Consider the following 12,112-nt stretch of genomic DNA (forward strand, 5'->3'; position numbering starts at 1 on the left):
ATGAATTTGTAGCAACATCCCTGAAACTGCTTAGATGACGTCATATATAATATGGCTGTTTTTTAGTTTTGATATTTTTGTTTTTCGAGTGACAGATTGAGGTCTAACGAATGACGTCTCACAACGTGCGTGGTCGTCCTTGGCGGTCAAGAAAGCCGCCGCGATCATTGCGCAGACGACACTTCTAGACCGCCAATATTTTTTTGTGCATCACGTGCTCCACATAAATCGGCCGGAAACGAAGCAATTGGGAAACCTGGATTGACTAAATTGTTTGATATCGCTTAACGCGTTGTTGTTAGGTTGTTGTAAGTACGCTGCTGGATTACACACACACACACAAGGCTGCGTCTGCAGTTGACAGCATCACTCTACACAAGATTAGCAACATGTGTGTGTGTCATCGTTCGATCTTTTGTTGCGTCGAGCTTATGTCCATTCGAGCTTTTGTCGCATCGAGCTTATGTCCATTCAAGGTTATGCCGGACACCTGTGGTGGTGTTTATGCAAAAACAGCAAGCAGTTAAGAGAAATTCAAGTTATTACAAAAACAAAAACAAATTACCGTGTTTGGTGGTAAATCTCTCTCAGACTGCTGCCAGAACTGGCACCACTAGCTGAGGACAGTGCCGAGTTGGCTCTTCTGTTAGCCTCAGTGTCACTCTTATTCACCATCACAGGAGAAGAAGTAGATGAGAGAATTTCTGGACTGGACATTTGGCTTCTACCATTGTGACAGTTCTTGCTGGAAAGAATCTCATCTGTGCCCTCAGAGTCCATGTCTGTTTTCTCTGTCAAAGTACTTTCCAGGTCATTTATCCTGGCAGATGCTGTGTCTGAGACACGAGTGGCTGATGTCAACATGGAATTTGGGACAGCTGTGTCATCCCTTTGTGCGTGTGACCCAGTCTCAATTTTGGAACATGTTGCTGCTACTTCAACTGGTGAAGAAGAAGGCGTTGCATAACGACCATTTGAAGTACTTGGCGAACGGTTTACATCACAGGATGATAACATTTCTCGGGTTCTCGGACTATCTGGGTGAGTTTCCGTCGCCTGGAGTGGACTCCCTGTCATCGAATCTGGTTCTAACACTGCGTTGGATCGCGGTCTTCGTAAGCTTTGTGTTACCTCCTCCCCCTCCTCGTCACTTGAGGAAAACTCATGGGTAGCAAACGAACCACTCATTTTCACAGCTGCTACACTAGTTTCAACAATTTGAGCCATGTTTCTCAGACTTTCGGAAGTGTTCCCACAAACTCTCATAAAACTTCTGAAGAAATTGGTCAGTTCCAAATCATCTTTAGGTTGCAAACTAGGGTCACATGAATTTGTTTTGTTTCCAACCGGAAGTTTGCCGCAGCATGCATTGGTGTACTCAAAAGCCGCCGCTTCGGGAAAGAGTTCTCAAAAGCATATCCAAAGAAACATTGGTCTGACGCAAACTGAACTCAGAAAAATGAAAAGTACAGATTTAAAGATGTGGGAGTTATTAAAATCGCAGTAATACTGACATGTTCACTCTAAAACGCGTAGAAATTGCAATTAAATTCAAGGGAGGCAAATCAGTAGAGCGGAAATAGATGGCACCGCAGCCTACTTTTGATGCTAGAAGATGGGGATTTGCAGACATCAGTGATATCAGACAAGACAACTGTTGCTGAGTGTCACTGGCAATGATTGTACAAAGATGATCACCTGCAACCTCTTGCCTTTTGTTGCACAAATCGTTTTATTTTGTGAGTATTGCATAACTAAAATATAGCGGGTGGGGAAGATTGATTTGATGTGTGCAAAGTATCTAGACTAAGCTTAGTTATACAGTCTTGTCTCTTGATGCGCCACCGCCAGCATTCTGACTCTGTACGTCCTCCTCAGACGACTTTCAGTTTCAGAGGAGAGTCTGCCAGTGATCGACTTCATGCCTTTGATGTACTAACTGTTGCAATATGGTTTTAAATTCTCTGAAATAAATACGTTGTACACGAAAAACACCCACTGGGTTTGCAAATATTGAAGCATAAAAATATGATAAATAAGACTAAGAGTATCTCCCTGACTGACTTTTTATGCACACCCTGTTGCTTGTGTTGGTGTGGGTACAGTAGTGTGTGTACAGAAATGTGTCCACATAAGAGAAATGTCACAAATGTTTTTACAGAGTGATGACTAAAAATACTGTTTAGGTAGGATGTTCACATGGAATCAAAATGCAAGATCACTTAGTAGGTTTGTCCCCACTGAACTATAGAAGAAGAAGTGAGGTGTCTAACTGTAAGTATGCCATGTATACCAACCATTTGCTAACTTACAACACAAGAAACAGCGTGATCAAGTGCTTCCAAAGGAATAGGAGAAGAACTGACTGAGAACAGATTATACTATCGTACAAGTAATACTAATTCTAATAGTGATAGCTAGTATTCCTGATGTGAAAGTGACAAAAATGATATAATTTATGAACATGTAATTGTATACAGCAAATGAACAAAACTTGTTGTAGCTTGTTTATTGTTTCATGTGTGCATACATGCCTGATCCTCATACTAAAAACTGGTACCTATATGACGCAGTGATACAGTACCTCTTTGCCCACATGATAGTTAATACATTCAATCAAACCATAATTGAAATAATAATTCAAACACAGCGTCAGTAAAGTCTTCTGTAAGTGTAAATGATATATATAATTTGTAGTTGTACAATAGAAGTTAAACCCTATGACTGATCTATTTGCAGTATTCTTAAATAAAATTGCAAGTGGAGATTCCAGCAACCTCAATGATCGTCACCCCCTCATCATCAAGTCTGCCGGTAAAATCGTCCAAGGAAGCCTCGCACAGCGGGAGGGTGAGACCTTGACTGCCACCTGCATTGCCAACAGTTATGCACTGAACGGGGAGGTTCCTGTTAAGATGGAATGGATTTTGGGCGACCACCAGAAGAACCCACGCGTGCATCAAAAATGGGACGGGAACTATTCGGTGCAGTTCACCCTCTCCAAAGTGAATCGTTCGGACGCTCACCTGTACAAATGTGTGATGCTAATGGCGGACAGCGAGGCCAAGGTTAAGCAGCTTGAGCTCCATGTTAAGCCTGCAGGTGCGTTAATAATTGTGAGGTTCATCGTGTTGTTTCTGTGTGAGTCTGTGACTCAGATTCAGAGTGTGTATGTCACTGTTGTGACTATGTGAGTGTGTTTGTCTCTGTTTATGTGCTTGTGTGTCACTCTGCTTTTGTGTTTGTGTCATTGTGTGAGTGTGTGCGTGTGTGCCACTCTGCTTGTGTTTGTGTGTATGATTGTCATTAACAGAAAATCTGGAAAACTATAGTCTTAAAACTAAAAATGGGAGTGGGGGAAGGATAGGTCCGGTCGGCATGCCTTGTGTCTCTTCTCAAATGTTCAGTGTATTAAAGTTAATAACATACTCAAGAAGGCATGTTTTCAAAGGAAACTTTTGTGTTTTCCTTTCGTTTTCTTGTAATTGTTACCTTGTCTGTTTTTTATTTGGAAGAGGGAAAGAAGAAGTAACGTGCTGTTCGTTGGTGTATCTCTTTTCCCTTTCTTTGCTTGACAAACAGTCCATCAATGTGGATCGTATAATCTGTCATGTTATGTAATATATATATATATCATATAAATTTACATATATAATATATACATGTATGTATCACTATCAGGTACGGCTTTTCTCTTCCGCAGTTGCTATTTCTCAATGCAGCCATCTGAACGACTGAAGTCAAAGAAAATGATCCACAGTGATTTTGTTTAAGCTTTTAGTTTTACATCCAGTGATCTTTGCAATGTTCTGCTTCCAGATGAACCTGAGGGTGTGTGTGGAGTGACTCGCTTCAGGTGCATTGCCTCCGAAGATTGCATCTTTAATCGCTACGTCTGTGACGGAATGGCTGACTGTCCTGATGATGCTTCCGATGAGAGTGAAGACCTTTGTGGAGGTGAGTAACGATGGTCTTGCACTCGTTTCAGCTTGTTTTCTTACAGGTTCTTTGTGTGTGTGTGGGGGGGGGGTGCATGTGTGTGTCGGTGCATGCATATGTGGGTGTGACTGTGAGTGAGTGTGTGTACGCAGTGCGGTGAGCACTCTGTTTGGTTGTTGTGTTTGAATGTATTATGTATTGAATGTACTCAAGCCAAGCAACATTCCTGTGTACTGCACACGTGTGGTTGTAATAAAGTCTTACGTCTTAGAAAAGAAAGAACTCATGTTTTTAGATTGCCAGTGACCCTGGCAAATAGACAGAACAATTGTTTTTACTTTGAGTCTTATTCCTTCATTATCAATATTATTGAAGTTGCCAATTTTAGGATGCATGGATATCACTGTAATCCTTAGGTTGTTAAGTTTTTCCTGGTTTGGCATTCTGCAAGCTGTGTTACTGGAGATACTTTGTTTTATGGGTCAAGCCGTTTATTTTAAATGACGTCACAGGAAGAAGGAAACGACTGCATTGGCCATATTACTTCCCTATTGAGCGCATGTACTAATGTGTGGATGGATGCTTGTGTGTGTGTGTGCTTGTGTGTATGTGTGTGTGCTTGTGTGCATGTGCAAATAAACATATATATATATATATGAATGAAGGCTGGAAGTATTTAATCTCCAAAGGCAAAAAGAAGTCTCAGTATATCAGTTTTTAAAGGAAACTGCTAAAAGTAAAAGAAAAGTCAGAATGTGATTTCATTTCATTGTGTTCCCAAAGTATCATCTCATTGCTTGGAAATTCAGGCTGCTTCATCCCAGTGGAAAGCTAGCAGCAACATGTGTTGCCTTACCCAGGTGTGTGCGCATTTAGGTGCGCATATGGCAGAATGACCATGGTCTTCTACATTCCATAGTATAGACTCACGGACGGGACATGGATACCGTCTGTGAGTCATCACATAAAGTTGTCCTAGGTCCGACTCGACCCGGTTCAAACCTGTGACCAGAGAATCACAATGCTGTATCATCTAAGCTACCGCACCCCCCAGATTCTTTATGCTCTTGAAAAACAATGAAGTAGATCGATCTATGTGTCAAATCTCCCACTGTGAAAGTGTCATATTTTGCCATTTTTGGGCATTCTTATAACATTTTCAAGACCTTCCAATTGATAAAAACTGATAAAACTATAAATTTTATACTATCTCTCTGAAGGGTTTACTTTAAGAAGGAGTGGTGCTATTACTATTAGTAACTTGCTGCTTTCATAAAGAGAAATTATTCTTGAAAGGTAGGTATCTTCTTGCTGACCACGTTTTGGCACAGGCTGATATATTCATGCTGGACAATTGTTCTATATGTGCAGCCCAACCATGCAGCGGAAAATTCAGGTGCAACAACAGTCGGTGTGTGGATTACAAACTGGTTTGCGACAGTGCAAATTCTTGTGGGGACAACTCTGATGAGGTCATCGGCTGTCTCCTCAATTCTCGTGAGTTCATGTAGAATTAATAGGGTCTCTTTCAGCTGTGATTTAATCAGGTTGTGCTGTTGTGTTATGTTGTAAGTGTACGGAGACATTCAGCTTCTCTCTCTCTTTCTTTCTCACACACATGCGCACGCACACACACTCACACACACTCACACACACACAGACACGCACAGACACGCACACAGACAAAAACACACACACATTATGTTCCTTTCCATCTGCTCACCCTGCTTTCAACTGAAGTTAGACATGCAGCAAATATGAACTGAGCGTGAGAGAAATGTCATGAGAGTGAAATGCGTGTGTAGTTGTATGTACACGAACTCTCTTGCCGCTTTTTACACTAGTTCCATGCTTCAATTCAACTGTTTGCTTTTATTTGGTTGTTTTTGTCGGGGTCGGCCCGCTATTGCGCGGGTCCGCTATTGCGCGACCTAAGTATAATCTATAAGAAGCGGAATAGTTGCCAATGTGACGGGGCCTGTTGTTTAATAATATACATAGTCTTTGCCATGAAACCGACTTGGAACATGTTTGAATGATTGTCAGCACAGTATTCAGTCTCCAGGAGCGTCTCTTGGCTTTGGGTATTTCTGTTACACTTTGAGAGATTGGTTGAATGACAAATAGTCACCGCGCAATGGCGGACCCGCGCAATAGCGGCCCAGCCCCGTTTTTGTCAGTTTTTCACAACATGCACCACTGATGCTTCCTTGTTACTTATGATTAGGCAAAGAAAATCAATCAATTCTTCAAGTCTGACATTTTTGTTGTTGTTATTTTACCACAGCAGTTACCACATCAAGGTCTCTGACAGAGGAGAATGAGCACTTCAACTGGCTCAAGACTACCGTCTACACAGTGATTGGCTGTACGGTAGCCTTGGTTATAATCATCTCATTCATCGTCATCATCGTGTTCCGAGTGAAGATGAAACGGCTGAGAGCCAGACGGTTGGCCCACCAACTGGAAAGAAATCGTCGAAATGGTAAGGCAAAAAAAAAAAGTTGTATGTTTCTGGTCACCCGACCCTACCTAGTTTTTTCCCGCCGACCCTAGACTTTTTTTTTATTGCATTTGTAAAAAAAAAATATTAAAAAAAGCGGCAAAACGAAAGTAACAGACCGCAGACGACACAAGGGGAATAACCCCGCATCCCTTTTGTCTCATTTGTTTTGTAATGTGTTGTCTTTCTCTTTGTATAGTAAGTCCAGTCTTTTTGTGTCACTGTATAGTTATTTTCTACCCTGACCAAACAAACAAACAAAAAAACCAAAAAAAAAGTCCTACCTACCTACCCTATTTTTTGTAGCCATGTTACCAGAAACATACAACTTTTTTTTTAAATTTTGCCCAAGGCTTCTACTTGATTAGTTTGCTTGATTGAATACCTCTGTTGTGTCTCCAGATTCTTAAAAACGAAAGTGGACGTACTATTATAGCTATGATTAGTAGTGGGGTCATGTGCTTGTCTGGAGTATTGTATGTTTTGCTGTTCATGATGATGTCTTGTGAATGTGGGAAATTGTTGATAGTACTACCTTCTACAGTGCCTTTAACTTTAAGCAAGGAGAGGTAAACTTTATGCCAAGTAAGAGCTAATCTTGTGAGAGAAAACCCTCCACACAGGCAGGTTAAAGGCAGCATTGTTTAAATACAGTTTTATTTAATACAGTGAAACCCTCCTTTTAAGAACCCCCAATTTAAGACTTCCTCCTTTTTAAGACCTTGCTTTTTGAGGTTTTCTATTCATAGCCTCTGTAAATTTGCCTGCGTTTTAAGACACTTCTTTTCAGACTTGATTTTCTAAGATTTTTGGAGGCCATGCCTTTTTGACTCACATGCGAAGCAAAAGTGAGTCTATGTACTCACCCGAGTCGTCCGTCCGTCCGTCCGTCCGTCCGTCCGTCCGTCCGTCCGGCCGTCCGGCCGGCCGGCCGTCCGGAAAACTTTAACGTTGGATATTTCTTGGACACTATTCAGTCTATCAGTACCAAATTTGGCAAGATGGTGTATGATGACAAGGCCCCAAAAAACATACATAGCATCTTGACCTTGCTTCAAGGTCAAGGTCGCAGGGGCCATAAATGTTGTCTAAAAAACAGCTATTTTTCACATTTTTCCCATTTTCTCTGAAGTTTTTGAGATTCAATACCTCACCTATATATGATATATAGGGCAAAGTAAGCCCCATCTTTTGATACCAGTTTGGTTTACCTTGCTTCAAGGTCAAGGTCACAGGAGTTCTTCAAAGTTGGATTGTATACATATTTTGAAGTGACCTTGACCCTGAACTATGGAAGATAACTGTTTCAAACTTAAAAATTATGTGGGGCACATGTTATGCTTTTATCATGAGACACATTTGGTCACATATGATCAAGGTCAAGGTCACTTTGACCCTAATGAAATGTGACCAAAATAAGGTAGTGAACCACTAAAAGTGACCATATCTCATGGTAGAAAGAGCCAATAAGCACCATTGTACTTCCTATGTCTTGAATTAACAGCTTTGTGTTGCATGACCTTGGATGACCTTGACCTTGGGTCAAGGTCACATGTATTTTGGTAGGAAAAATGTGTAAAGCAGTTCTTAGTGTATGATGTCATTGCTAGGTTTAGTTCATGTAAAGGTCAAGGTCAAGCATGTGAGTCGTATGGGCTTTGCCCTTCTTGTCTTAGTTTGTTCTGACAAAATCATGAGCGTGCTTTATGTGTGTGTTGACCCTGCAGGTGAGGGCGTCAGCGACCAGGACCCCTTCCTGGCGTTCAACACCCAATCCCACTACGGCAACATCATCGTCAACGTCAACAACGGAGTCCAGTGCGTGGGGGGCTCCGGCATCGCCACGGGCTTTCAGAGAGACAAGCCTCCCCCTTATTCGGAGGTGGTCCACAAGACGGAGTTCCCTCCCCCTCCTTACAGCACCATCGATCGCGCCAACCAGCGCAGACAGAATGGAGGAGTTGATGCCGTCGTTCGACAAGGCGCTTGCGCTTCACCGGGTGGGTTGTTGGGTAGCGGCATGGCTGTGGTCGGTCCTCCTGTCGGCCATCCCGCCAGGCAGCAGTACTTGCAGCGAAACAGCGCAGGAAGTCAGGAGGTGGCGGGAGGAGGGTCAAGGGCAGGGTCACGGTCAGGGTCCGTTTCCAACTTGGCTGCGGCGGAGCAGCGCTCGAGGAGCCAGAGGAATTCATCCACCAGCGACGGTCAGGCTGGGGTCGAAGCACAGTCGTCTCCGTTGGTTGGGTCTCCCCCTCTCCCTGCTCCTCCCCCTCCCCCACCCCCTACCCTCCCCCCACCACCTCCTCCTCCCCCGCCGGGGCAACAGACTTCCCAAGCTGCACTGGGTCCCCCTGCACCCCCTCCTCGCTCCACATCCATTGTCGACTCAGAAGCCGAGCAGCAGACGCCGGGTTCGGGTCCACCACTACCTCCCCGCAACAACCCCGCACCTACCACTCCACTCCCACCCATACCTCCACCACCCCCGCCGCTGCACAGCCCGCTCCCCCTCCCCTCCCCCCACCTCCCCTCCCCCAGCGTGGGGGGCGGGGGCAACCTGGTGGTACAGGATGGAAAGATCGTGCTGACCTCCCACGCCTTCCCGCCCCCCCTCCCCTCCCCTAGCCCCTCCCTCAACTCCACTACCTCCTCTCTGGCGGCTTCCGCTGCTGCCGACAAAGACTTGGCCACGCCCTCTCAAGGGAAGCTGGAGGTGAAGCAAGGGCAGATCATTCTGAGCATGCCCCAGCCAGGGGTAGACAATGCTGATGTGTCCAGTCCGCTCGTACCGTCACCAGGAGCAGCCAGCAGTGGTGGTGGTGGTGGGGGTGGTGGGGGTGGATGTGAGTTGCAAGTGAAGGATGGCAAGATTGTCTTCAAACGATGACAGTTTGGGTAGGGTTTCGAAGGATGGAAGATGGTGGGGATCGAGACATTTGCCAACTGAGAGGGCAAGATCAACTGCGGCGTGAGTGATCACAAGGACTGCTTTAATCTCAACAATATCAGCATTTAAAGTAATAGATTATAACTTAGAAGTGTAAGTTAGTCAGCCCCCTCCCCTCCCCCATCCCCCCCCCCCCTCCAAGTATTTATTTTGTCTACTTCCTTCAGTCCTATTTCAACCTTGGCCAGAAAGGAGGAGCCTCATAAAATGATTGTTGGACTCCCTCCAAAAAATTAATGGTGCTTACTCAGTTACTGTCAATGGATGAGGAAAATATTTTCCTGTTGCGGTATATATAACATATATATTGATGGCAAGCCTGGTAAAGGTAATTCTAACACTAGCAGCAGTTTTAGTGGATCTTTTTTAAAACGAGAAGTGCCATTTGACAGAGGTTTTCGATAAGAGACAGTCATTATTGATCATGTTATCAGTATGTGTTTCTTTATAATCGTAGAGCAGTTATTTTGGTACCTGTTTTTCTGTGGCCAGAGTATGGGACCTTGTTTGTGAGTGTGACTACTTTGTTTGCAAAATCAGATTTGTGTGCATTTATTGACTGACTCGTTTTGCAAACAGGTTTAATTTGACTAGAATAGAAGTATTGTACACTGTGTGGCTCATTACACATTTACTAGGTTTATACAGCAACTATGAGACTGAACCTGTGTATATATATTTGCGTTTTTACAGACATTTTTAGAGCATCGCTGAGTTGAAGTTATCATGTTTGTGAATTGGATCTGATTCAAGACTGCCATTTTTGTGCATTGTATGAGCAAATTGTTTTACTGTGATGGTGCTTTGTTGATTGTTTTGAATGTTACTTTGTTTGCAAACCACTGGTTTATGTTCTTTGTATGAAAGGTTGATATGGTGTTGGCTAAAGCCAGTTTGAACAAACAGTGATTACATACACACCGTAAATGCTTCTGCAATCTCTGTACGCAAGAGTTAAATCATTCACTGATGTGATATTTATTTTGAAATGACTAATGAATTTGGGTCTGATTTTTTTTTCTCAATATTAATAATGTGCATCTTTTTTTGTTATCGTCGTTATTTGTTTGCTTGTGTCTTTCTCCAAAGACAGAAATAGACTAAGAAATGATATCGTAAGCCACACAAAAACTGAAAGGAGAAGATAAACACTTAATTTGAAAAGAAAAAAAATCGACAGGCGAAGATGAACACATAATTTGAATATAATGAACACAATGAAGCAGAAAGAGTCGATTATTTGTTTTCCTTCTTGCTGGTTTTTTTGTTTTGTTTTTGGGGGGGGGGGGGGTGGGGGGGGGGTGTGTGTTAACACTTTCTACCCCATCTATTTTGATCAAGGTTTTTTTTAGCCGACACCAGCAGGTCACTCAGAATTGTAGTAACTGTGTAGTAACTGTGTATCAACACGCTGGAATGCAGACGTTAGATGGACGTAACAGGAAGCGACTGAAGCTAACAGTCGAGCTGATATTTTCGTACCTGGTCAGATAGAGCCGTATGAGTGGGTACGGATATATCCGTACCTGGGAGACAATGAGTTAAGTTCAAAGGTGTTTACTTCAGTTCTGTTCCTTCAGCAATTATACGATATAGGTTTTTTTTCATAACATTAAGGATATTTGCATTTAGTTTGCCATGAAAGAGACACTGTGTTCAGACTGTAAATATTGAATCTTTAGAAAATGACTCGAGGTGGCTGTACCTGTCAGTATATTTTCTTCTCCCTGCTGAGCTAGGCGTGTCTGCTTGAGGGACCATGATGAAGAAGTGGTTGGTGGCCCAGGTTGTGTTAAGTTCTGAATATATATTATTCTTCTTATGCTTTCCTGTTGTACATATTCAGGCCAGTCTCTGCCTGCGTTTTTCATGGAAACATTAATTTAAATATTGGATGCCACTATCTTTCTATTCATGACATTTTATCGTAGTCATCCCACTAAATTTACCATCTTTTGCTTTTGCATTGTTTGGCAACTCACTCATGAGAATCTTCACACTTTTTGCTGAAATTAGACTAACATGTATTATGTGCTCAATTTCAGAGCAGTGTATTATTCATGTCCAGAAGTTTGGTGTTATCTGGGAGTGGGAGTCAACAGCCCCTTTACCCCCCGCGGGTTAGAGGGAGTCCCATATTGGGTGGGACGAGAAAGAATTTACCCGATGCTCCCCAGCAACTAACGGATTCTGTTTCTCCTTGTACCCTTGTTAAGTGTTTCTTGTATAGAATATAGTCAATTTTTGTAAAGATTTTAGTCAAGCAGTATGTAAGAAATGTTCAGTCCTTTGTGGGCGGGGATATAGCTCAGTTGGTAGCGCGCTGGATTTGTATTCAGTTGGCCGCTGTCAGCGTGAGTTCGATCCCAGGTTCGGCGGAAATTTATTTCAGAGTCAACTTTGTGTGCAGACTCTCTTCGGTGTCCGAACCCTCCCCCCGTGTACACTACATTGGGTGTGCACGTTAAAGATCCCACGATTGACAAAAGGGTCTTCTTTCCTGGCAAAATTGCTTAGGCACAGTTAATAATTGTCTACCTATACCCGTGTGACTTGGAATAATAAGCCGTGAAAGGTAAATATGCGCCGAAATGGCTGCAATCTACTGGCCGTATAAAATTTCATCTCACACGGCATCACTGCAGAGCGCCTAGAACTGTACCCACGGAATATGCGCGATATAAGCCTCATTGATTGATTGATTGCTTGATTGTACTGGAAAC

The 12,112-nt window shown here is 43.0% G+C and overlaps 2 protein-coding genes across 4 annotated transcripts in view; one reads left to right on the forward strand and one right to left on the reverse strand.

Moving 5' to 3' along the window:
- LOC138970816 (differentially expressed in FDCP 8 homolog A-like) overlaps window positions 1–1,403 on the reverse strand; it is a 44,131-nt gene extending 42,728 nt beyond the window's left edge. For 2 of the 3 annotated variants that reach the window (XR_011457080.1, XR_011457079.1), the window contains exon 1: window positions 566–1,403. Coding sequence is in view for 1 of the 3 variants with exons in the window: in XM_070343344.1 (XP_070199445.1) it covers window positions 566–1,266 (701 nt within the window). In the remaining 2 variants the exon portion in view is untranslated. The remainder of the gene's footprint in view (window positions 1–565) is intronic. The other variant, XM_070343344.1, reaches the window with a different exon arrangement.
- A 167-nt stretch (window positions 1,404–1,570) lies between these two features.
- On the forward strand, window positions 1,571–9,329 carry LOC138970135 (uncharacterized). The gene is made up of 6 exons (XM_070342616.1): window positions 1,571–1,739; window positions 2,740–3,102; window positions 3,820–3,957; window positions 5,311–5,436; window positions 6,227–6,424; window positions 8,170–9,329. The coding sequence occupies exons 1-6, from the start codon at window positions 1,691–1,693 to the stop codon at window positions 9,327–9,329; spliced, it is 2,034 nt and encodes a 677-aa protein (XP_070198717.1). The 5' UTR covers window positions 1,571–1,690.
- Window positions 9,330–12,112: the final 2,783 nt, after the last annotated feature.

The sequence above is a fragment of the Littorina saxatilis genome, linkage group LG7, assembly GCF_037325665.1.
Source record: "Littorina saxatilis isolate snail1 linkage group LG7, US_GU_Lsax_2.0, whole genome shotgun sequence".
NCBI lineage: Eukaryota > Metazoa > Mollusca > Gastropoda > Littorinimorpha > Littorinidae > Littorina > Littorina saxatilis.

Excerpts from the sequence above, each read along its gene's own strand:
- LOC138970135 (XM_070342616.1), top strand. The coding sequence starts at position 1,691 with ATGATCACCTGCAACCTCTTGCCTTTTGTTGCACAAATCGTTTTATTT. Across the intron at positions 5,437-6,226 it reads CGGCTGTCTCCTCAATTCTC|CAGTTACCACATCAAGGTCT; the intron begins GTGAGTTCATGT and ends ATTTTACCACAG. Across the intron at positions 6,425-8,169 it reads GGAAAGAAATCGTCGAAATG|GTGAGGGCGTCAGCGACCAG; the intron begins GTAAGGCAAAAA and ends TTGACCCTGCAG.